General features: G+C 47.7%; 1 protein-coding gene across 7 annotated transcripts in view; it reads right to left on the bottom strand.

The window, feature by feature from the left end:
• The window catches only part of LOC144128124 (uncharacterized), a 53042-nt gene extending 33738 nt beyond the window's left edge, over window positions 1-19304 (bottom strand). Inside the window, exons 1-7 of one of the 7 annotated variants that reach the window (XM_077661211.1) lie at window positions 18824-19285; window positions 17077-17130; window positions 16745-16838; window positions 14067-14143; window positions 10557-10871; window positions 9840-10102; window positions 6636-6933 (exon numbers count right to left, since the gene is read on the bottom strand). In XM_077661211.1, coding sequence (XP_077517337.1) covers window positions 6636-6933; window positions 9840-10102; window positions 10557-10818 — 823 coding nt within the window. In that variant the 5' untranslated portion in view covers window positions 10819-10871; window positions 14067-14143; window positions 16745-16838; window positions 17077-17130; window positions 18824-19285. Of the gene's footprint in view, window positions 1-6635; window positions 6934-9839; window positions 10154-10556; window positions 10872-14066; window positions 14144-16744; window positions 16839-17076; window positions 17131-18823 lie in introns of those variants that run through there. The other 6 variants (XM_077661210.1, XM_077661209.1, XM_077661213.1 and 3 more) reach the window with 6 other exon arrangements.
• Window positions 19305-26843: the final 7539 nt, after the last annotated feature.

Below are 26843 nucleotides of genomic sequence, written 5' to 3' on the forward strand. Positions count from 1 at the left end.
GTCCCTGCGCGTGTGTCTCGGCCTGACGAAGGACTCGCAGTGTGCCGCAACACTGGCCGAGGCAGGAACGTGGCCGCTCCAGCTCCAAGCGGCGCGCAGGGCACTGCACCACATTGATCGTCTGCATCGCGCACCGGACGGTGGCCCGCTATTGCAACGGATACGCACGCACCCACGCTGGCAAATGGGTGCGGCGCTATTGGACTATGAGCGCCTCACAGAAGCCCCCCCCTACGGCCCCTGCCCGCCCTGGCCTGCTGCCTCGGAGATACAGCGCGAGATCGTCGGCATCGCGGGAAAGCGGAGCACACCCCTCTGCGCTGTGCAGCAGCTGACCAGAGCCGTCATCCACGAGGATCTTCAGGGCCATGTCCTCGTGTACACAGACGGCTCAGTGGTCCGCGACAGCCGTTCCATCGCAGCGGCGGCTACCATCCCAGCCCTGCGACTGCACAGCCAGACTCACGCCAACTTCCTGGGTTCCTCTACCACGGCGGAGCTGATGGGGATAAAACTGGGCTTGGACCTGCTGCTCTCCATCGCACCTCCGCCACCCAGGAGTGCTCTGCTTTGCGACTCCCGCACCGCCCTCACTCACCTACAGTGCATCGGCCGCGGTACCCCCCTAGTGCGCGGCATTCGTGCAAACATCGAGCGCCTTGCACAGCAAGGATGTGTTGTGCGCGTGCAGTGGGTGCCCGGTCACTGCGGCATCGCGGGCAACGAGGAGGCCGACGAACTTGCGACCGCCGCACACTAACTACCTCCGAGCGATCCCCCGCTAACGCTAGTGGACGTGCGAGCGGTCATACACGACCATCTCCTACGGCAGCATCCCGACCCACGCATCGCGGGAGGTGAGCGCATTGCCAGCATCAACGGCTGTCGCGCCCAGAGGGCGCAACGCGCAATGATCCTCCGCGCGCGCATCGGCTGCGTGTGGCCTGGGGAACGACGGGTGCGCCACGGACTAGCGACGAGTGAAGTGTGTGTTGGATGCGGTGCAGTGGAGACACTGGAACATCTGCTCCTTCGCTGCACCGCGTTCGCTGACGCTCGTCGTGATATGCTCGCGGCCTACAGGGCGCGGGGCATCCTACCAGACTCGCTCAAGACGCTATTGTGGCCGCAGGGCAGTGCGCGCACCCGCGAGCGAACCATGGTGAGCTTGTGTGTATTTCTCGAACAGACGGGCCTGACGTCCCGTCTGTTCTGCGCCAGGTAGTGTTATGCAGTGACTGAACGTTCCGCTTGTGCTACCTCGGACGCTTAAAACAGCTGGCCGCCCCACCCCAGCTGTTGTGTGCAAGTGCTGTGCGCATGTGTCGCGGTTGTTTCAATGTTCGTTGGCGCCCGTGCGCAGCCTGAACAATTGTATTATAATTTGTAAATAGTGTATATATGCCCTCACCCCTATCTCTTTCCTACTATCCCCTCACCTCTTTCGTTTCACTTCTTCAAACTACCTGCTATCCTTTATTTCCGCTACCCCAGCTCAGGTGCCACTGATTAGTGATGGCAGATGCCGGGGTGAGCAAACATCTTTTACCTTCCTTTTGTTATTTTTAAAAAAATAATCACTTACTACTACTACTTATTGAATCTGAACATGCGGAGCTCATTCAACATCGTCGTTGCTGCTAGACTCGTCGCTGTGTTCCTTGTCACTGTCAACTTCAAACAGTGCACTACCTTCAGTACCGTCAAGCGCATTAGATATGCTGCAGTTTTTAAAGGTGCGCACGATCAAAGCACCTGAGATGTTGTCCCACGCTGCAGCTACCCAGCCTGCCAGCTGCGATAGTGATGCACGTTTGATGCAGCCGTTGCTGTTAGCATGTGTTCTTCATCTCTCAACCAGTCCGTGTAATATTTCTGCAGATGATCCTTAAAAAGTTTGTTGATGCAGACATCAAGTGGTTGCAACTGGCCCGTCATGCCGCCCGGTATGACAGTGAGGTCCATGTTCGCTTGGGCGAGCGCAGCCTTCACGCTGTCGGTCAAGTGCCCACGGTAAGAGTCGACGACAAGGGGAGAGTTCTTTGTCAAAGGGCTCCTGGACGCCGCCGCCCCACAATCTTAACCCACTCTTCCACCATCGCACCCATCATCCACCCGTTCTCATTTGCCCGCACAATGACATTTCTTGGCAAAGTTTCTTGAGCAGGCAGTGTCTTACTTTTAAATATCATATAAGGAGGGAGTTTATGTCCATCAGCTGTGCAGCACAGCATCACAGTTGCGCGCTGCTTCTCGTAGCCTGCACATCTCGCGGACACAAGCTCACAGCAAGCGGCATGCAAAACGAGGGCTAAAACACTTAAACGTTGTTCCTCGAAGCAATCATGGCAGGAAAGACTGGTTAGTACTTGTTCTAGCACCCTAGCGGTGCCCCGATAGTTGTGCCATCTATCGTACTGCCATGAAAGCTTCCAACGATGGTTTTCAACAGCGGCGCTTGGCGGCGGCGCCAATTTTTGAGTGAATTAACGAGCTGTTACGCGCATAGACTTCTATGCACTGCGGACCGGACCACGATGACTATTTCGAATTATCCAAAATTTCGAATTAACGAGTTGTGAATTAACGAGCTTTCACTGTAAACGCCGCAACTCACAAACGTTTTCTTTTTAACAACTGGCAAACCCTTGTGACAAAATTGCGTGTTAATGATAAGAAAACATCGTTTTCAGTGAACACGTGCACCCGGACAAAATAAAGTGCTGCATTGCGGGGATCAGTAGGTATGGACTGTCAGCAATGGTTTAGTGCTAAACGATGCAAAGGTGTTGGCCTCTCAGCAATGCATGGATGTTTTTCAGCCATATGATCGTGTTTGGTTAGTAGAGGTGCGAGCGGCCCAGGGGAAATAAACATGCAACTCTAGATACTTATACAGTAACTCTACATGTGACCAGCACCTAGCGCCATCCTGTGTAAGGCTTCGGAAAGAGCCGCTTGTCTCCATGTGTCTCGAGCTAACTGCCCTTCGTGCTCGCGCCGTCAGGCTCTTTCACGCGGATAAGAGCGTCTCCCGCAGCTGCAGTCTGTTCAGACTCATTCCGCGGAAGTCAAGGGAACTGTTCGTCCTCCGAGTAGAAAGATTTAGCATAGCTCGATCCGCTCCGCACGGAGTCACTTGCCATGCGCAAATCACCCTGAGGCTGCCACAAGGCGCTGTCTGGCTGTCTGCACGCCTGCCCTGTCAGGACTAACCAGCGCGTGCACATTGGCGGTGTGCAGAAGCAGAATGTGCTATGCTAAATCTCTCTATTGGTGCATGCACACTGCACATGCTCGTTGCCGCGAGCATGCGCAGATTGGCTCCAGCATGCACGGGAGCTCAGGCACGCGGCGCGGAGTCGGGGATTTGTTCGCACTTAAGCTGCAATGCCCTCCTGCAGGAGGTATGCTGAATCGAAACCACACGCAGCAAGAATTCCAGAAATGTTATCTGCTCGAGACGAATGCTTCAGACATTTCAAGTACGAAAAATTCGGAGCAAATGAATATTGAATGCATTAACATTCAAGCGAGTATCGAATATTCGCATATGCCTACAAGATGGGCCAACGTATGTAAGCCCCTTTTCTCAAACTCATACATCTCAAAATACAGTAAAACCTCGTTAATTCGAACTCGAGGGGGACCGGAAAATTGTTCGAATTAAGCGGAGTTTGAATTAACGAGCGGGCGCTAAAAAAAGCGGCCATCACGCCCGGCAGCACGGGCCGAAGCTAAAACAGGCATATCTGAGATCGTTATCTCTTACTACGCGCTACTACACATTTGCGGCGGGCGATTGCGCGAATTAAAATCATAGAGCCCGAATGTCGAAGGAAATAAAGTTAATTTGTTTATGCGGTTGGAGCTAACATCAAAATGCATTCGCGTAAGCAGCAAGCTTAATGATTAAATATGACACTATGCTTCAAAAACATGTTTATTAACAGCAGATTGGCAAAGCATATCAAAGAGAAAAATAATCGGTGATGCGCATTTGTTTTCGTTTCCTTTGCCGTGACTCGACAAGCATCGTCTGCAACTTGCCCAACAGCTCCAACGCAGCGTCCGAATTATCATCGGCGGAGAAGTAGCGCGCAGCCAGATCGAGTGCTGACGCTGTTTCACATGCACTCGGGGGTGGCAATGGATCGTCGCCTCCGTCGGACTCGTCGTCGCTGTCAGCTGTGCTCGCCGCGCCCGAGTTGTGCGGCATCCGGTCACCGCAGGCCGCTTCAATAATCTCGGCATCGCTTAACTTCGCTGCTTTGCCAAAAGCAAGCGGCACCGTTCCGTGCCAGTCGCGTTTGCGCACACCAACACCGTCACTCTTCCCTTGCTTCTCTTCCCGCCTGAACACGTGTCGCCTTTGTAACTGACAGTCTTGTTCGGCAGCAACTTAAAATAAAGCGCGGTTTCATCTGCATTGAACACATCGCTGAGCGAGTAATCGGCAAGGTAGTCCTATAGTTGGCCTGCTGCAACGGCTTGCGCCGGAGCCACCGTGGCCGGAGCATAGGCGGCGCCCGCGGTAGGGTGGCTACCCGCGTGACCGCGCGTCAGCCAAAAATAGACAAGCCAATGCTTCGACGCTCCGGCAGCGAAAACCTGCTACGGCATGCACCGGAGGGTTGGTTCGGGCAACGAAATTCACGTCTCACCTCGTGCGTGCTGACATGCGTGCTGGCTTATTTTTTTTCTCATCATTCTGCATTTTTTTTTAATTTTCAGCGCATTGTATTTGCTACGAGGTGACTTCTATATGCGAGGAGCAATGCCAGCCATCGGCGCCTAGTTCGAATTAACCGACGTGGATACCGGCATATTCGAATTATCGGGAGTTTTGACCCATTGAAATACACAGGGCTTTGCCGGGACCCGGCCGTCAGTTCGAATTAACCGGCAGTTCGAATTAAGCGATTTCGAATTAACGAGGTTTTACTGTATTAGTCACGTTGAAAGACTTTTATGGCAATAAACTCCAATGAGTACCGAATGTTTGCCATGCCACTGCATACATAGAAAGGCTGCCATAATGACCAAAGCTGCAAATGTAACCTCTAAAGGTTTCAAGAAAAGGGTCCACCAGAAATGGCATGGCCAACACATTATGGGCATCCTCTACTCAGCACATTTCCGGCTAATGCGGATGGATCGCCTGTGCTCCTGGCTTTAAAACTTCGAGAATCCAAAGACACAGGGAAAGAAGTGGGTGCCTTCAAACTCTTGGCCCTCCACTGCCTCCAACCCCCCCCCCCCCCCCCCCCCCTCCCATAGTCTACAATGGCAGCACTTGCTGCCAATATTGCACCACCAGCATGATTACACACACGCCTGTCAGCCATATTGCATGCCATGCCATGGTGTTACACATGAGACTCAATTTACTACAATCAGGTTGGCCAGCAAAGTGGAGCTTATGTGGGAAAGGAAAAATAGCAAAATGGCTAGATATAAGGCTCGAGGTGTTTACAACGTATATTGAGTGTAGTGAAAACTTAAGTACTTGCTAAATATGTACGTCTATTTCGAAATTTTACTTAATTTTCAAGCTTTCGAGTTAATGAGGGTCTGCAGTAATCTGCCTGTTGATTTTGACTCCACTGCAGTCATCTCAAGCCACAATGTCAAATCCTGGCAAGGTATTGCAGCAACAATCCGGCCAAGAACAAGACATGGTTCTCAACTGAGCTAGTTTGTAAACAAATAAGCTGCAAATAGGCAGACAGACTAAAGTGAGATCAGTGCTGATGGGACAATAAGAACACCATACCATTTTATTCTTACTAAAACTTGATGTTATGGCCTTTTCTGGCTGTGTTCATGTTTGTCCACCAGCAATATACACATTGATAGTGGCGGGAAAATTAGATTTAAAAAGTTCACTGGACATGCTCAGCATTAGCTGCAGTGCAGGAATTTCAAAAAAATGGGGTTTAGTTTGGAAACGTTACTTGGAGTGCAAGAGGGTGTGGGAGTACTCACTTCCCTCCCTCTGTCCCCTCTTCCTCCTCACTCTCTTCCCCCTGTTCCTTTTAGTCTTAACCTTCTCTTTCAAGTTGCCACAGCATATTATAATACGTGTGGCATCACATCACTGCGTGCCAACTAATCAGCATGGCAGGTGGTCTGTGTCTGAGGTGTGGGCAAAGATGTGGGAAAAACAGCCAAAATCTAGTAACAGCAAACGCCATAAAATTATTTTTTCTCCTGCCACTCAATTCAAACTCTTGACATAAACATTAAAAAAAAAAGGACACTGAGATCCCTGCTTGGAAGTGAATGGCAGTGTAGGCCAGCCTCAGAGATCCGGACAAAATTGGTCTCAACATCGCTGCAGTTTGCTTGTGAAGCGTTGGGCGGTGCAATACAAGTGTTTCATTTGTTTTTTTTGTGGGGGGGGGGGGGGGGGGGGGGGGGGGTTTCTAGCTTATAAAGGCTATGTTTTCACTGACAGTAGAACTTTGCTGTTAGAATGCTGCAACCTATTGATACAAGCCAATTTCAATTAGTCCTCAGAGCCCTTTTAGGGTCTACTTCTTTTCAACACGCTTCTCTCAAAGCAAACCAGTGGAGGTTGCAAGCTTCCAGGGAAGCAGTCCAGCAGTACGAACCCAAGCGAGAAGGCCCACCTTCGACTGGGGCGTGGTCGGGTGCGCAATCAGGGCAGTACCACTCCTCGATGGGCACGGAGTCCAGCGGGGGGCTGAGGCACTCGCAGTGGTAGCCCAGGTCACAGGCGTCGCACAGCAGCAGCCGGTCTTCGCGGTCGCAGCGGCCACACACCTCGCAGTAGGTCAGATCCTCCTCCTCCTCCACTTGCTCCCCATCACCGGGAGCCGGTACCGAGATCTGGTGCACCACCCGGTCTCCCTTGCGCACCAGGATGAGCCCGAACACCGACCGGTCCACAGGGCAGGTGTTCATGTTCTGTACACACACACATGCACACGCACAGCAGCAAAGCATAAGACAAAGAAATTAAGTAAAGAAGCAAAGAACAGAAGAAAAAAGGGCCCTCCTGGTGAAGTCCAAAGCTAACTGCTCTCACTGGGCTGGCTTCCTGTTTGGTTGATTATTTTTGGCACCAGCAAGTGCACACGACAGACTGTATTCCTGAGTTGTCAGAATGCCACCCGCTCGGGGTGTGTACGTTTTTGTTCTGTCCAAACTTAAATTCACCAGCTGAACCTAATTTATACATCCAACACATGCAGCCTCTGCCAGACGTCTAGCGGGCAAACTTTTCATGTAGCCCTGACCCAAAAAGAGCCCTGCATCACCAGCGCACATTCTAGATTTTAATAGTCGGCAGCAGCAATGAGTGCCAAAAGAGGCTGAATCCCCTTTGGCATAGACAGATGCGAACTTTGTTATTCAATTTACCCAAGTAGATAGGCAACCTCTGCAGACACACACAACAAAAAGTATGCGGGAACCACTTTAACATTTACACGGCAGCTGAGGAAGCTTCTGTAAACAGTACACACCCATATTAAACAAAGCACAGTGCCTGGTCTATAAATTGTCACTGACAATGCCTATCTAAAGAAAGCAAAGCATGGAGCAATGTTAACTATAATAAGGTCTCTGTGGCACTCGTCTTCAGCCGCCAGTGGCACAACTGCTATCCCTGCTACCACCTTACCTAGAATGATCCATGGGGCAAGTTGGTTGGTGTGACATCATTATCGAAAGCACTGTGCAACCAGATGACAAACAAAAAAACAAAAAGGTCTTGCTGCATTATCAACTAGCTACTATTGGATTTTCTGTCTCCTACTACAGTAATCTCTCATTATAACGAAATCGCTTTACTCGAAATATCGCTTTATTCGAAATTACTTGCGGTCCCGACTTAAATGCATGCATTTTAAGCCACATTACTCGAAACGCACGAAGAGCTTGACACGCTTAGAGCGAAGTGGCAAGCGGAGCGGCGGCAACCCTTTTGCGCATGTAGTATCAAGTTAATACCGCCGACGAATTAGTCTCATGCAAGCACAGATCAGGCCACAAAAATACCAAACCCACGACTGATGACCTGCCTAATAACAGGTACCAAGCAAACGCCGAGTGCCCTCAGCCCCCCCAGCTATTTACAGCGGAGCGAACGAAAGCTGTCAAATTCCCTGGTGCAGCGCGCCCTAGCCGTTAATCTCAGTCGCAATCGCATCACTAATGTCCCCCATGACAGAATCCACATGAAAATAAAGTTTTTCTGACACTTTGCGATGCTGGAAAACCATGGACTCTTGAATGCCAAGAAGTGGCCAAAAAACCGCGAGCAGACTTGCGCCGTAGCATTCCATAGGGTGCACTCGATGAGCAAAGTTTTACTGCTCTAAAGAGCACTTCTGGCATTAAACGTGCCAAAAAGCACAAAAGAAGTGTCCCTCCGATTATCAGCCCCTTCACACTTGCGAGTCACAGAGGTTGCGCGACTATTTTGGTCAAAAAGCGACAGTCGCAAAAGGTCGTCGCACTGCTCGAAAATTGAGTCGCAGACCCATCGCTCACTGCTTGATTTTCCAGCATTGCGACTGCGAGTTGCAAACCAAGGAACCAACAGCGAGCGAGCCGAGCTTTTGGCAACGACGCCAACCACGGACGCGCTGGGTAACGAACTGAGCTGCTTCCTGACTGCCGTAGTCGTCGCTAAGCCTAACTGTTTCACATCGGCCAAAGCAGGCGAAACGTTCAAACGTGCGCGAACAACGTCATTCCTGACAGTTTCCGCTTCAAACGAGAAGGCTACCCACAGGTCGCGCTTGCAAGTGTGAGCAACGGTGTTGTCAAGCTGCTGCCTGGTCACAAGCGACCAACAGTCACATGCCCTTTGCCATGTTCGGCGCGAGGCGCTACGTTAACAAATCGGAAAGGCTGCTTTGGCGAAGCCAGTCCAGAAATTTGTTCGCCGCTCGCTATAATCGGCCTACATCACAATAAAACCCCACCCCTAGCTTCAGTGCACTTTTGACGGTGCAAACCAACCGATCACTTGCCGAAAACACTAAAAATCCGAGCGTCGCCAGCAGCGAGTCAGGCTGTCAACAGTGCTTCCCCGGCGATTTCCTCGAGCCAGGCGTGCTCGATTCGCGCCATCAGACTAAAAAAACGGTCTAAATGTGGGGTAGTGTCATTGAATTTTGTTCCTACACATTTGTCAACAGCGCGTACGAAACGCTGCGCGATCACCGACACTCGAACCGTAGAATTAGCACGCTGTCATCAACAACAGTGCGCCGAATCGTTCTGCAAACTTTACGGCCGCACACTTCGGGAAAAAGATTGCCCAGTAATCATTCAAAGCCCCTACTGCAAAACCGTTCAGTTTTCACGATTGCGCTGCGTACCCATACTGAGCGGCTAATCGTTTTTTGAGCACAACAAACACAACCTCAGACTCGAGCCACGGATTTTGCGACGCTTTCCAGAGCAATGCTCTTGTAGTCTTCCGTGACACCCCATAAAAACGGCACTGCCTTCGAAACACCCCGAAATATCCCATAAAAGTGGCCACTGCCTTCGTGATTCGAGATACCCCGAAGGTTGCATGCATGGGCGGCCACCAGGGCCTCGTACAATGCTTGGTCAGATTAGGGCAGGTGTTCCATGCGCCCGGTAAGAATTTGAAACAACCAAAGCTCACTGCCTTTTTTGCACCTGAATAAAGTTCTGCTTCACTGAATCCCTTCACTGCTTCACTTCTTCCTCATCACCATTGTCATTAAGTTGCACTGTGCTTCGAACAGCTTACTTGGAGGTCCACACACGGAAGCAGAATGCACCTAAACAGTCTCGCAGCACATCGCGCACACGCTTCGTGCCCTCACCTTGGCCCATTCCTGGATGCAGTCGAGGCAGAAGACGTGGTCGCAGCTCTCGGGCGTGCCCATCTCCTGGCCCAGAAAGCGGTTCAGGCACACGGCACATCGCTCCGCCTGTGCGTCACTCAGGTCGCTGTCGCTAGCCTCGCCCGCAGCGTCAGCCGCCTTGGTGCGCGACGCAGGCAGGCTCTTCTTGGCCGCTGCCGCAACTGCCATCACCGCTGCCACTGTAATCTGCTGCTGTTGCTGGCAGCCCTCCAATAGCAGTTCTGCGAGGCAGCGTTGAACTGTTCATCTGCTCTAAGCAGTGGTTGCAACCACTGAGAGCAAGGAGAGACGCAAACGTCCCAGTGAATCTGGAGCGTGGTCCTCGCCACACATGGTCAGCCATCATGGCTGAAACCTTAGAGAGAATGCCACACTGCCTGTGGCCGGTGACCTTTTGCACACTTTTGCCACCAAGTTAAGATACTGTTGAATCGAGTATTACTGAGGCCAGATGTGCTTTTAAGACCTTACAAAGTCCATGTGCAGCATGTATACTAACAAGGCAATGATAATCAAAATATATTGCATGTAAACTATCTCGATTAAAGTTAAACCTTGTGAATTGATAGACAAACAATAAGGGTGTGTGAATATCTATTCCATTTTGAAACTCCATTCCGTGCGCACGAGTCCTATTAAAATCCATCCATTCGGCTAGCCAACAGTGCAGCCTACCTTGAGGGATTTCCTCCCATTCCGACTCATCGCCGCCCTCGTCTTCTGCTGCAGAGTCCGCTTCCTCGGAGGACGACCCGGACTCCTCACCGCTGCTGTTGCTGCCACTTTCGTCCTCATCTTCATCCTCGTCAGCACTACCTTCCACCGAGCTTCCTTCGGCTGATGACTTCTGCTCCTCCTTCTCTTCCTCCTCCTCGTCTACAATGACCCTTGCGTTGCGCTTGCGTTGCGGAGCGATCTCTTCCTCGTCGGAGCTCATGGCAGCGACCGTAGTCTGCCCTCTCAGCTGGCCATGGCTGTTCCCACAGCCTCCTGGAAATGTGCAGAGGAACGTGCTATTATAAGCGATGCACTATCTGCCAAAATACACTTGTAAAACACATGCTGCAGGAAAAAAAAAACATTTAAAAAAATCAAATTCGAACTGACCACTCCAAATAATAGCTAACACAGGATAATATGCATAAGGCCCACATCCTGGCAGTAAAAGGCATGGCATGCACTGTGTATGCAATCACTGCAATGCATCTGTCAGTTCCAGTCTGTGGGGCCGAGCTTGTGAGGAGGGAGGTTTACATTTCACAGCAATCAGAGGAACAGCCAATGCTTTGCGCAGTAACCAATACATTCAGGCCTCCTGCCTAAGCTCCCTCACTGCCACTGGCAATGGTAAGCTGATTTTACAGTGACCAACGTCCACTGCACCGCTGCTCTTAAAAGTGTTGGCAGAATGTCATTTTCGTACACAGTGTATCACTGTTTGATGACCACAGTGATTGTTTATTGCTCATAACCTTAGTGGCTGAGGGCATACTAACTGGTCTCAGTAACAACTGCAAAAAATGCGACACGCATCTCATCACAAATTCAATGATGATTACGTGGTGACTGGATGAGTACATCCCAGGTGTGCCACCATACCACTATCCTCAAAATCAAAACAATGCTCGTTACACGGTTGCACATCTTAAACAAAGGTCTAAGTGCTGTCGTGTCAGTTTTTTTTCTTCGTGATTCGTACACTCTGTAAGCTCCTTGAGGCTGATTTTTTGGTCCTTTTTCTTCGTTAGGTCAACCAGAAAAATGGGCGTGTCTCGATGCAGTCTCTGTTTCGGATACTTGCAAAAATTCATTGCCAAGTTTCTCATCAGGAGCACAAGTCTTGGTTTGGGTTTGGAATTTGGCCTTGTTTGAAGTATATTTTTCAGCCACTAGGGCTCCTCCTGTAGATCTTCTCTGAAGGGATGTTTCGACGAATAAAATGGTACTATTCAAAGACTTGGTGGCGTTTTTCTCAAAACAAAATTTTTGGAGGTTCGTGTACTTTTTGCTCGGGAGCAAGCAAAGTTTTCCACGGATGATAATCAATGTCATTTACATAACTGGTACGAGAAAAAATAGCCCAAGTTCATTTTTACTTTTCTGACTAAAAAAAAAAAAAAGCCTTTCATGGGTGACAATTTTAAAGTGGTGACAAAGAAAAAAAATATAACATATCTAGTTTTTGTTTGAAGTGCATAATTTTGATATGAGTTGCGTAAAGCATTGGTTGCTACTCTTGAACAATATTTCAACTCTGCAGATGTAGATATTACATTAGTACAACAAAAACAAAATTTTAAACATACTAGAGAAAATTTCAATATAATTTTGAGTTCTAATGCAAGCTGCACCTATCTTTTTTTAAAATTCCTTGCAAATTTCACATTCGCAGCCAACTTTTGAAACCATTCTCGAACTCTCACCCTATTTTAATACTCACCCAACCTTAAAGGTGTGCTAAAGAGGAATCTGAACTCATCATTCAAGCATTCCTAGAAACTTCGAATTATTGTCCTATGTAGCCGATTTCCTTATTAAATCGAATTAAATACCCCGGTTCCCGCCTTTTTTTTAAGTCACCTCCGAAGGTAGGAGAAGTCAACCAACGCGTGGAGTGCCTTTCAGCCAGTCGTGTGGTGGCCTGCCGCTCTGCCATCATCGGAGTGCAACATAAGTCCACGCGCATTTTTATTTCAGTGGGCCTAATTTGCAGCTATGTTGCCTTTGGCTGAAACTATTTATTCACAAAAACCTAAGAAACAAAATAAAAGTGAAAGCGACTCGCTGAAAGGTACTCCACGCATTGGTTGATTCCTACTTTCGGAGGTGAGTTAAAGAAATTAAGCGGGAGCCGGGACAATCAATTTGATTTGGTAGGGAAATCAGCCGTACAGGACAATACTTTTAAGGTTCTAAGAATGCTTGGAGCGTGTAGATAGAGTTCCTGAGGTAAAAAGACAAGCTCAGATTCCTCTTTAGTGCACCTTTAATACAATTAAACCACCTTGGTCAGCCTTTCCAGGTCTACTCATTCACACTCATTCATAGTAACAAGATTACATTGCTACATGCTGCCATAAAACTAGGTAACTCTGTTACAATTAGAGTTTGGCAGTACCCACTGTGCCACAATAACTTTTGAAGATGCTACTTTCAGAGCACAGCAACAAATTAAGGAATTGGAAAAATTTGAGAAGCAACCAAATGGAGCATTGGAGCCGGACGCAGTGAAAGGTATAACGTGCACGAGCAATATTAATCTACACAGTGCTGCACAAATATCAAATACATCACCAAGGATAAAATAATCTAGCAGTTTTTAGCGACTTTCTTTAAAAAGAGTCAAGTGGCTGCTCATGATAGACCTTACACGCTTCCGCACCAAAACGGACAATGAAAACAATGCTCACTGCTATCACACCTGATCAGGCACGTGTGCCAATAGCTCTTTCAAAGCCAAAATAAGATCATGGCACACACTGTAAGATGAAGCACGCTAAAAGAAATGCAACATAATTGGATTTTACTTGGTACCACAAGGCATGCTGAAAACAGGCAGCTTAAAGCACTCCTGTCCTTGCCAAATTCACGACCCTGCTACACTGGCAGTTTCAATATTCAAAGTGAAAGGCCCTTCAGCTTTCCAACTGCCACTGAACTTCACATCATTCAGCTTTGGCTGTGTTACACTTCCAAAAGAATTCAATCCAACCTGCGTCCTACAGATAGCCCTTTAGTAAATAAAAGTATTCCTGTAGCAAATGCTTAATTGCAATTGTATTACAGTAAATTATATTTTACTAAACTGCAACTTTTACGCACGTTCAGCCTTATGTGTATGCCATAACTGAACAGATCCAAGGTAGTCAGCATCCTTGAAATGTCTGACCGTGACACTTGGTTGCCAAGCCTATCTTCTTTTGTAAAGCTAATGCAAGACATAAGCACAGGTTTCTAACAACACTACTGTTTTGTTAGGAGCAATTCTGCGGTCACTGCGAGGGCAGTAAACATCGGTGCACATTGAAAGCTGCAAAACATTGCAGCCCCAAGCATATGTTGACGAGCTAAAGCTAACTTAGCCTTTCTAGCTGTCGTCTTTAGGCTGCACTGTGGCTGCCTCCCACAGGTGTCCTACTGCATACGCTTATGCAAACTAGCCAAAACAGGCAGTTCCATACTCACGAGTTAAGTCTTTTGGCAAGTAGCTCTACGCTGTTGTGTGTGAAGGTCTCGATGGAGACTGCATGCTTGTTTCGTTTCTATAAATGAAAAATGCCAACAACCAATTATGGAAGACTCCCACTCCAAAATGCCTCTTCAGAAGTTATGCAGATAGGACCAAGAAAATTACAGCTGCGCCGCTTCAAACACACGGCACTGCTGATATTGTAACTACAAAGAAGAGCAGCGCAGTTCAATACTGCGTACTTTAGAAACGTTCAAAAGCATTACATTTTCAATTTTAGACTTAAAGCACCAACAAATGAAATTATTCAGTGCAAAGACTTCGTGAGTACAATAAAAAGAAACAGGGTCATGCCACCCGGACTAAAGCTGTATACACAGTTTGACTTAAAGGTGCACTAAAGAGGAATCTGAACTTGTCTTCTCACCGCGGGAACTCGACCCACACATTCCGAGCATTCTTAGAAGCTTCAAATTATTGTCCTGTGCGGCCGATTTCCCTAATTTAAATCGGATTAAACGTCCCAGCTCCCGTATTTTCTTTAAAGGTGCACTAAAGAGGAATCTGAACTCGTCTTTTTACCACCGCAACTTGATCTACACGTTCCGCACATTCCTAGAAGCTTCAAATGATTGTCCTATGCGGACAATTTCCTTAATTTAAATCGGATTAAACGTCCCGGCTCCCGCATTTTTTTTTAAAAGTGCACTAAAGAGGAATCTGAACTCGTCTTTTTACAATGGGAACTTAATCTACACATTCCGAGCATTCTTAGAAACTTCCGAGTTATTGTCCTGTGGAACCGATTTCCCTAATTTAAATCGAAATAAACATTCCAGCTCCCGCCTTTTTTTTTAACTAAATGCTGAAGGTAGGAGGAGTCAACCAACACGTGGAATACCTTTAGCCAGTCCCAAGGCGGCTTCGCTCCCGCTTATATTTTGTTTTTTAGGTTTCTGTGAATAAATAATTTTAGTCGCAGGCAACATAACAGCAAATTAGGCCCATGGAAATAAAAATCCGCGTGAACTTTATGATTTACGTATCACTCCGCCGATGGCAGAGCGGCAAGCCACCACGGGACTGGCTGAAAGGCACTCCAACCTACGGCTGACTCCTCCAACCTTCAGCGTTGAGTTAAAAAAAAAAAGGCGGGAGCCGAGACGTTTAATCCGATTTAAATTAGGCAAATAGGCCGCACAAGACAATAATTCGAAGGTTCTAAGAATGCTCGGAACATGTAGATCGAGTTCCCGCGGTAAAAAGATGAGTTTAGATTCCTCTTCAGTGCACCTTTAAGCTTATTTCTTTTATAAGTTGAGGAGTATTGTTTTGTTAGCCACAAATGCAATGCAAAAACTGGAGGCCGCAAACTATTCAATATGTTCATAGTGGTTAAGGGGAGAGTCTATCATAAACTTTAATGAACTATTTTTTTTTTCTGCAGCAATGGATAGCTCCTTGCCCAAATAAACGAGAACCCAGCTGTGGTGCTGAGAAATGCAGCAGAACAATTTAAACGCTAATTTCTGTCAAACGATACTCTCATTTTCTCATGGTGGTCGGCATCTGCAAACCCTAACATAGAGAACACAAAATAGTCAGTGCAGCCACTCCATGCAACTCCAAGGACTGCCACGTGACAGTCGCAGTGAGCAATGGCAACGATGAGTGTGACATTAACCCAGATACACAGGTTTTATTAAAACTACAGTTGAAAGCTATAAACGGCTTTTAAAAATACTATCAATATTATAATACTGGTCATATCTATCACAGGTGCCAGCAAACACTTCTGCTGGCTGCACTGCTGTATACATAGCAACGGCGTTAGTTGTACAATTTCTTTTTCTAGAACATCTTAAAACGTGACCACACAAGCATAAAAATCCTTCATTTCATGAAAAGAATGAAGGTCCCTTTGAGAACACACGCCTGAGAAGAATCCATTGGTATTTTATTTTTTGTACAAACAGGCTCTTGCCAATTGAAATGACACAATGGGCGATGAGGTACCTCACAGTGAAGGGCTCTCTGTTTCTTTAAACTACCTCTGGCTCATTAAAGAGCTCAGCCCATGGGCACTTATACATTTCACGTTCCCCGAAATGCATCTGTGCCACCACACCGGCTGAAGACAATGTTGCATTCAAAGCATCGGCAGTTTCTAATGTGTACTGTAACCAGCCTCTGTGAAACTCTGGGCTAGAAGGAAAAAGAAAATCCAGCAAATATTCTGCATGTGCAAGGAAAAGAACAAACGTCAAAAACCTACAAATGTCAAGAGTCCCTAATAAAGATGAAAAACTAATTACATATTTTAGCATGGCAATTTCAAAATTTGGGTTATATGGTATATATAGGGTTTAACGTACCAAAGTGACATAGGCTATGAGGGACACCACAGTGGAGGGCCCCGGAATAATTTCAACCACCTGGGGATCTTTCACGTGCACTAGCATCCCACAGTAAATGGGCGCCTTGCGTTCTTCCTCCATCAAAATGCTGCTGCTGTGGCTGGGATCGAACCCATGTTCCGAGGCCGAGCAGCAAAGCTGTTTACTGTATTTATCCACTAATATGGAGCCCCATCTGCAATGCATAATGTGTTTATGGGCCACGGCTACATTTAAATAAAACACGATTCCTTTAGGACCACTTAAACAACACTTACGAATAAAAGTGGCTTGACACGGCGTAGCCAACCTCAGTGGCAGCCAATGACCAAGTAGACTAGATGAGAGAGGACCATGGTCTCAGCACGTGGCCTGCAAAGATTTGAAAGCGACACTGTCACGTCAGCACTTAACAGTGCAGAAACTGTCATTTACCCACTCTGCTCCCTCCAACAAGACAAGAAAAACTAACGATAGAAAATGCAAGTGTCTTGGGCATGGACTCCACTGATCAATGTGTAAAAGCAAATGCAAAATGCAAATTATGTGGCATAATAACTGCTATATTTCAGGTAACCTTGGATAAGCCATGAAAATATAAAGAACAAACCTGACTTTGTCTGGAGGCTTCTGGTACAGCATTGGAGGTGTTTTCTGCTCTCAACTAGGACAAATATTAAAGGTGCATGATATTTTCAAACCTAGCGAAAACAGCTTAGCTGCGACAGCATCCCAGTTCTATTAATATACCGTCGTGGAAGAGCTGGTTCTACAGCAAAGACAGTGACTGTATTCAAGGCAACAAACAGATCCTTAGTGGAAGCCTACTGTCTCCATTCTGGGTGGAACAGTGTTTACTGCGGTAGACAGAATACCTTTCTGCCCGTACATCCCAACACACTACACTGACCCAAGTGTGACATGGTACCTAAGCTGGTCAATCAAGCATCACATCACCCACTGCTCTTTCCACGATGTAGAACCATATATTTCCATGAGTATGCCTTGTGTAGCAGCTAAGACAACAAATATGACCTGATGACACACACATTCGCTGCTGAGCAAATTACTTCATGTGCAGCTCATGCTTACACAAGTGAAAATAACTGGACAGTCATGGCAGCACCTACTCATTTGTGAAGATGACCAAGAAAGTGTAAACTTTACAACATTCAATGCCATCTACTCTACACATGCAGTGATTCTGATATATGTTAAGAGTTGCACAGCTATATATACTTTAAACGAACTGACTACTGTAATGTGTTCCATGCAGTCTCCTACATTCAGCATGCAAGTAGACAATGCAACTTCCAATGCCAAATGTCATTCCCAGCCAACACCAACATTCCAGCCCCAGCGTGAAACAGCCCGCATGCACAGCGGTTGAAGACCGGTTGCGAGCAGGCACGAATGTTTGCATAAGAAAAAGCCACAAAGAGAGTGAGCAATTAAAATTGCTGTTTGGCAGCACTTGATAGCCGATGGCATTGTTGCCTGGGTGCAGGCCATAGGTTTTTGTTTCTCGCTTGTCGGTCTCGTCGTGAACGACACTCCGGGCAGTGATCGCGCAGGCTGATCTCAAATTACTAGTAGTCAGTAACGTTATACACAGCTCGGTATCCCGATTCCGTGCAACAGGCGTTGGAAGCAGCCGTTTGATTTTGATGCCGTCACTTCGCCGCGAATTCAAGGAATCGAGAAATTCCAAACAACGGTTAACCGGCCGATGCTTAGATTGGTGGCGATGACCACGCCGTGCAAAGCAGAGCCGTATGGAAGCAAGCAAACTGTCCACGCGCGCAGCACTGGCCCGCCGGTGCGCTACGACTGCACTGACAAGCCACCGACCTTTAGCGACCGCGCACTGCGATCGGCGACAGGTGGTACACGCGTTGAAAATACACAAACGTTCGGTGGCCGCAGAAAGGACCAGCGCAACGGCGCGCGCATGTGAACGAGTACCGGCCGCGAAAAACGGGGATTCAAATGCGACATTGAGGAGGTAGCTCCAAGACAGCAGACATGTTGCGAACGGGTTGAAAGCCGGACACGAAAACGACAGTTCTGGGTCCTACTTGGAAGATCCAGCGGGACACAACGTGCCGGCGTAGTAGCTCCCCGCTTTGGCGAAGGAATGCATGAGGCGCAAAATGCTCCCTAGACGGACACAACGCACAGCACTGCTTTTCCCCTAGTAATGAAAATAATTATAAAAAAGGGCCACGGTCGAAGCATGGCAGATTTCTATAAAAAAATACCCGTGCCAACTCGCGCGTCAAACCAGCGTCAAAACAACTGGTCACGACAGCGTGTCAGGATGGACACAAAAGCCATACAGCCGCGCAAAGTCTCACCGTGGCGAGTCAAATGTTTCAGTTCAAGTTTCTGCTTGTTAGGCTTATCGTGGACAGGGTACGCGAAGTAAGGACTTTTTTCGCTGACGTTCAAGGAGCGCTATCCTCGCGCTCAATGAGAAATGAAAATTCTGTAGTTACAGAATCCGTCCGAGAGCAGATCTTGGCCGAAGTTTCGCGGCGTGCGGTGTGAGAACAGGCAAACGACAAGCACGCAGGATCTCCCGGCACCTCATCCAACAGCAGCTTCGGATAGCAAGAAATTCGTCACCACCCAACAATGCACCACAGAAAGCACACCGGCCAGCAGAACAGGCATCCATGCGACTGCAGAGCGCCGCGCATGAGACTGATAAGTGATTACCAAACAGCGCATAGCAAACGTGCGAACAAAATTCTTTATGCCGAACTCCACATACATTGCTAGCCGAGACGGCAGCCATTACGGTCTATAACTTCCCTTCCCGGTAGCCCTCGCAACAGAAGCCCGGATGTGTTTCTCTTTGCAGATGGCGCTACTTGACATCCTAAACAGCCCATTCTCTGACAGGTCTTGATGCTTGGCACGAGCCAACAATAGTACGAGCCGGTCGTGTGCAGAGGATTGCCCAAACGCCAACGTCTCGTCGTCTGGTTTTTTAATCTTAGCGTGGGGTGCTCGCCTGTACTCTTTATATTTCGGCTCATTTTAAGAGAAAATTGCTGCGACTGTAACTAAACAGTTTTTATAAGCTGTTTCAGTGTTGTACAGCAGCACGACAAAAAGACGAACAAGCAAATATTTTGGCGCGTTCGTTTCAGGTGCCCGGAAGCCACGGTGAGGAGCGCGCGTGTGGAGCTTGCTTGACACAGTAGACATGAACAGCATGACCCATGCAGTTCAGGCAGGGCGAGGCCCCATGAGCATTCTGATATTGTTGGGAGCTCCGCTACAGGTCCTACTTGGGTATTAGCCAGACTGGTCGGCTCAACCGCCGCGGCTCTTTCGTGCAGCACCGCCTTTGCAAAGCGGTTACGAACAGCAGCGGGCCAGCGGAGCTCATGTGAAGACGGCTCGTCTTCTAGGACGCTTCCTTCAACTTTCCGGCCAGCAAAGAGACGATAGGGAGGAAATTCTGATCACTCGTAAGAACACGGACTTTCTTAAACGGAATCTTCAACACACTCCTGCTCACTTATGCAAACTTGTCTTCACCACTTTGATCCGTCCTAAAATAGAGTAGGCATCTGCCATCTTGGATCCCATCCAACCTTACGCCATAAATACAGGGTCTGTATAAAAAGTATTGGGAACAAATTTTTTCCTGGCGTGTCTGTATGTTGCAGCGCGCTCGCACTAACAAGCGCTGTGGTGGAGGATGTGACCTTCAAGACGCGCCAAGCGCCAGTCATCTGTGAGCATTCGTTCAGGCTAGATCGTGTTTTTAGTGGACCCCTGTCGAGTGACTTTGTGCAAGCGCAAAATGCAGCGAACGATTGAACAGGGGTGCGCCATCAGATTTTGTCTTGGACTGGGGAAATCAGGTGCGGAGACGTTGGAGATGACTCACCAAGTGTTCAAGGGTGAAAGCATGCCACAAACTGCAGTTTTTAAGTGCCACAAGCTCTTCAAAGACGCCCGAGAGTGTGTGGAGGACGAGCCAAAAAATGGCTCGAGTGAGCAAATCCAGAGTGAAAGCCATGCCCATCGTTTTATTCGACGCGAATGGGGTGCTGGTCCACTTTGAATTTCTACTTGAGAGACAGAGAGTCAATGGCGCTTTTTACCTAGAAGGGCTAAGAAGACTGAACAGAAGGGTGAACCGGGTGAGGCCAGCCATCGGCGGGCATGGATATTGGAAATTGCATCACGACAATGGAACCAGCCACACCTACACCAAGGTCAGCGACTACCTGACGATAATTAAAGGGCATCGCGACGATTTCCCAACCCCTTTACAGTCCGGACTTGGCACCAATAGACTATTTTTGATTACCAAAAGTGAAATCCTCCCTGAAAGGACACCACCATAGTACCCTAATTAATAATAATAATAATTTGTTTTGGGGGAAAGGAAATGGGGCAGTATCTGTCTGATATATCGTTGGAAACCTGGACCGCGCCGTAGGGGAAGGGATAAAGGAGGGAGTGAAAGAAGAAAGGAAGGAAGAGCTGCCGTAGTGGAGGGCTCCGGAATAATTTCGACCACCTGGGGATCTTTAACGTGCACTGACATTGCACAGCACACGGGCGCCTTAGCGTTTTGCCTCCATAAAAACTCAGCCGCCGCGGTAAATATACCTTTTAAGGATTGCATAAAGTAAATATACCTTTTAAGGATTGCATAAACTTAGCACAGCGTAAATTAAGAGAAAAATGGCAGTCCACATGGAACGGCGAAGTGAATAATAAATTACATTTGGTAAAACCGGTTTTAGGGGAATTTGAATCATGTGTTCACCAGGAACGTCTTAAGGAAATGATTTTATGCCGTCTTCGGATAGGCCACACGCACCTTACGCACAACTTCCTGCTAACAAAACAAGGCAAACCTGTTTGCGAATGCGGAGATGTTGTTACTTTTAATCACATTTTATTTTCATGTGTGAAACTTGAAACACAAAGAAAGAAATATTTTACTCAATTTTATAATGAATGCATTCCTTTTCATGCAGCACTGCACTTAGATGATAATGCTATTGCTAACATACCTTCCGTTTTTAGCTTTTTAAAAGAAGCAGGGGTTCACTTTATTGCATGGTAAACCTCAGCCACTTTATCTTTCCTGAGAAGAAGTCATTTGATTGGTTGGGAGCCTCAGGGTCCTTGCCCAGCCAAGGATAGCTGCTGAGGATATATACCTTACCTTTTTTGGGGCTTTTACTATTAACTATTTCCAGATTTCCTCTTTGTTTTTTTTTCCAAGCAGTTCAATATTTTTAGGCCATCTACACTATCGACGATTTTTATTATTCCTAAACATTCTACAGAAAACCATTTTTATACCCTGAGCTTGGCGCATGATGGCCTAAAATAGCTGCCTATGTGCCATAAAACCCAACACAACACACACACGCCGCGGTAGCCTGTTTCGAACCCGGGAACTCCGGATCAGTAGCCGAGCGCCCTAACCACTGAGCCACCGCGGCGGGTAAGAAAAATTAATGTGGATTAGCTCAGCTAATCCAGGATATACAAAGCGAAAGCTATCGGCGTTCACTGTGTTCATTGGCGTTGGCGTTGACAATGTTCTAGACGGCGATGGCTTTGAACAAAGGAAGGGCGCATAACTGGCTCCCTGGATATGTGGACGCTTCAATCGTGCTTTGATTCGTGGTGAGAGAGATATGGAATGAATGAATTAGCGCTGGCAGGGCGCTGTGGTTGACATGCGGCACTGCAGAAATACCTGGGCTGTAGCGTTCATTTGGTGATCAATCTCTCGCGATCAACCATTAACTGCATGCAAACTCCCAGGGTGGCACGGAGGGCGCGCTGCCAATCCAGTGTGCGAACGTAATCAAAGCAGGCTTTTGACACCAACGCCATGCACATATGAAAGCGAGATTGAGGTCTCCACTGGCCCACGGAGCCGGTTGTGCGCCTTTCTTTCATTTCGTGAAAATGAACAGCCTTTACAAAGCTGTCAACGCAAATTCTATGAACGCCGTCGGCTCACATGTTTTGTTTTGTTTTTGAGGCAAGTAATGGCACAGTAACCGTCTCACATATATCGGTGGACACCCGAACCGTGCTGTAAAGGAAGGGAGGGAAAGAAGAAAGAGAAAACTGATAACCGAAAGTTGAATTTTAAGGAAAGGCGCGGCCCTGCGCAGTGGCGGAACACCTGTGGCTCGATGTGACTAAGGAGCGAGAGAGAAAAGGCGACGGAGTCGGCGGCGGCCACCAGCGCCGTGCGTGACGTTACTCGATCGTGCTCCGACATACGTACGCCGGCTCGCGCGAAGCGCGGCGTTGACTAGCGTAGTAATCAGCTCGTAATCGCGGTTCAGGTGTCCAAAGATATATGAGACAGATACTGCGCCATTTCCTTTCCCCAAAATCCAATTATTATTATTATTATTATTATTATTATGATCTTTAATGTGCACTGACATCGCACAGCACACGGGTGCCTTAGCGTTTTTCCTCCATAAAAACGCAGCCGTCACGGTCGAGTTCGAATCCGGGAACTCCGGATAAGTAGCCGAGCGCTTAACCACTGACAAGGACCCTAATTGCCGTCATAGAAGTTTGCACGAGTGCCCTTAAGGACCTTCCGGAATCCGCCTACCGGGGACCTTTCGAGTCGTGAAAAAGCCGTTGGCAAAACGGTGTCGACCCGCCGCGGTGGCTCAGTGGTTAGGGCGCTCGACTACTGATCCGGAGTTCCCGGGTTCGAACCCGACCGCGGCGGCTGCGTTTTCATGGAGGCAAAACGCTAAGGCGCCCGTGTGCTGTGCCATGTCAGTGCACGTTAAAGATCCCCAGGTGGTTGAAATTATGCCGGAGCCCTCCACTACGGTACCTATTTCTCTTTCTTCTTTCACTCCCTCCTTCATCCCTCCCCTTACGGCGCGGTTCAGGTGTCCAACGATATATGAGACAGATACTGCGCCATTTCCTTTCCCCCAAAACCAATTATTATTATTATTATTATTATTATTATTATTATTATTATTATTATTATTATTATTATTATTATTATTATTATTATTATTATTATAAGGGTGTCGAGGCTCAAGGGATGTACTTTGAAGGCTTTTGAGGCAGGCATTGTACCAATATTTCTAATAAATCTTTTTTTCCGAAGCTTTTCCCGATACTTTTTATACAAACCCTGCAACATTGAAGCTTTGCAACGCCGAGGGGTACGATTCATTTATGGCTGCGGCCCTGTGGCCAATATAGGCCACCGCAGCCGTGGCCTAGTGGTTTGGTCATCCGCATCGGCTTCGGGAGGTGGCAGGTTCGAAACCCACCGTCGGATACCCACCGGAACGGTCTAGGCGCTCCCCAACCTGGCGACCGGTTTGTTTATGGGGTGCAGTCCTGGGGGAGGCTCCGTAGATCCCTCTATGCCCTTCGGTGGCGTACCTTGTATGCGGGTTTGTGTGCGTCAGACGGATCCGACCAGTACGTGTTTTCCAAGGGTATGGTTTGAGGTAAGTACGTCGGACGGACCTGGAGCATTCTTTTCCCGAATACGTGGAGCGGATGTGGCGAATATTTTTCACCCGCCGCGGTGGCTCAGTGGTTAGGACGCTCGGTTACTGATCCGGAGTTCCCGGGTTCGAACCCGACCGCGGCGGCTGCGTTTTCATGGAAGCAAAACGCTAAGGCGCCCGTTTGCTGTGCGATGTCAGTGCACGTTAAAGATCCCCAGGTGGTCGAAATTATTCCGGAGCCCTCCACTACGGCACCTATTCTTCCTTTCTTCTTTTACTCCCTCCTTTATCCCTTCCCTTACGGCGCGGTTCAGGTGTCCAACGATATATGAGACAGATACTGCGCCATTTCCTTTCCCCAAAAACCAATTATTGTTATTAATATTTTTCAGTCTGGCCATTTGTTTCTTGCTCGGCGGTCTGCTCGGTTCGTTGTCGTTGCGCTCCTTTGGATTACCCTCTACGAGGATATATGTATAGTTTTGGAACACGAACATTTACCCATTACCCGTAGTGGGCTAACTGGTGTTCGGTGGATGCGCATTTCGAGAGGGCCACGCGATTGAACTGCGTGTTCTGCTACACGCATTACAAACGCCACGACGGGTCCTCCGGTTGCACCATTTGCCACAAGTCGTTTGGTTGCGTCGTGCGAACTGCATAGCTACTACTGGATATTTGCACGCATACATATATGGGGCTCATGCGCTTTCCTGCCGTGTGCCGAAGTTCGCTTTGCGACCTAATTGAGGCGTGTTTCGTTGCGGCGAGCCGCTGTCCTCTAGTCGAAGCTGAGTGCACGCCGCATCCTTGCTCCGAGACGTGTAACGATATGGCTGAGGGGGGCCTTTCGGCTCGCGCTTAGCTCGAACCAGCTGGCGTTATGCAACAGAAATTTCTTCGGTACGTGTTTGCTTTATGTGCATGTCCAGACCATGTGAACCGTGTCTGCTGTTTTTTCCTGCATCTTTTAGATGTGTCTTCCTATTGTCCCGGGTACCACCTACTCATGAGCTGAGGGTTGGGGTATCTTCTTATTTGTAGGAGTCTCCAGATACTATTTTCCTCTTTGTTTAGTGATCTGTCAGCCGGCGGGTCTACCGCTCGACTTAGTCTATAGTGTTGTCTGAGGAGTCGGCCCCGGCAGCTATCTTCCGTGCAAAGGACCAAGCTGCAAGCAGCTTATTTTTCTCGTCTTCCCATCAAAAATGTCGATGTTTGCCCAGTTTCAGGCTTTCGGTTGCTCCTCCCAACTGTCCGCTGGTACTGCGGTGGAGTACATCTTCAGCTCGGCAGGCACTTGGCCTGGTCGTCGCCGCTTATTAGAAAAGTTAGAAGTTACCGCTTATTAGAAGTTGCCGCTTATTAGAAAATTTTGAGAACAACACAAGTCTGAAATGATGGAGACTTGTCTCGTTCTCGAAATTTTTCTAATAAGTGGCAACTTCTTCAAAATAGCGGAAATAAGCTTGATATATTCGTTCTCACTTGTACCTTTAGCACGAAAAAAGTTGCTGGTGGTTTATCTCTGGTTAACCCTGGTCGAAAGCGAAAACCTGCATCTCCCTTGCTACGTTTGTGGTCGAGCGACTGGCGCTTTTCATAGATAGCCAAACTGACACACACACAGTGGTATAGATTGTTTTATTTGTTAGACATCTTGCTTTCTTCGAAACGACATTAAAGGCACTCACACAAGACAGTATATATTTAATACAGCTTCGGTGATATTTACAACTGTATTGTTGCTCGTTGCATGCGGAGATATGACACCAACTCCGGTTCCAAACGACGCGCAAACCCTGCAGATAATTTCAGAAAGCCGTATTGAAAAAGAAATTGGTCTTTTGGGGAAAGGATATGGCGTAATGTGAGACAGGCGTCATTTCCTTTTCTTAAAACCAACTTTAATTTTCCTTCGCTTACGGCGCGATTCGGGTGTCCACCGAGATATATGTGAGACAGGCGTAATTTCCTTTCCTTAAAACCAACTTTATTTCACTTTTCTTACGGCGCGATTCGGGTGTCCAGCGAGATATGTGAGACAAGCGTCATTTCCTTGTTTGTCCTCTAGTTGCATTCAAGGTCAAACTTGCGGCCCCGCTGACGGCTCGAAAAGCTGGCGTAGTGAAGCTTTTCAAAATGTTGATCATAGCTTTCATATCTTGATTCTTACGTCATTGCAAATTTGTGATATTGAGCTGTGCTTGAAAACGCTGCTTCTGCCACGATGTCATTTATAAGTGTTTCTCCTGAAACATTAGCATTTTCACAAATCGAAATTCACTGTCGGCCTACTGAATAATGTGTACATAACATATAAAGTAATTGAGAAAATTAAAATTTTGAAATTATTGGCATTTTGATCTTTGCGGAATCAAACTACTGTTATTTTTCCATTTTCCCCTCCCCTTATGTTCTAACCTCGAAAAAGGTTTTAAGAGCAGTTTCGGATAAAATTAACACGTGATCTACAAAACAATGCACCTCATGCAAAGTAATACTAAAGAGAGGCCACAGTACAAAGGAAAATCTTGCAACAACAGTGCACTGGTACAGAGAAGGGCAGCAAAAAGAAAACTTAATTTGTTCACCGGGCACTGTGACAGTGCAACGACCGGGGGATCAAGATGGGGTCTTCCCAAAGACTCTTCAATGTCTGGGTGAATGGTGTTGATCCGGAAGTCACGCGGGAGCGCTTCTCCAAAGCTATAGCTATATTGCGGTGTGCCGGGGGAATTCACAGAAGGATGAGAGCGGTAGTAAAAGAGTGGAAATCTGGGCCACTTGGTACACGATGAAGAGCAGAACCATTGAAAAAGGACAAGGGCGAGAAGAGACACACGCCACGACTACTGATGTATGTCTCCAG

This window comes from Amblyomma americanum, chromosome 4, assembly GCF_052857255.1.
Source record: "Amblyomma americanum isolate KBUSLIRL-KWMA chromosome 4, ASM5285725v1, whole genome shotgun sequence".
In the NCBI taxonomy this organism is placed as follows: domain Eukaryota; kingdom Metazoa; phylum Arthropoda; class Arachnida; order Ixodida; family Ixodidae; genus Amblyomma; species Amblyomma americanum.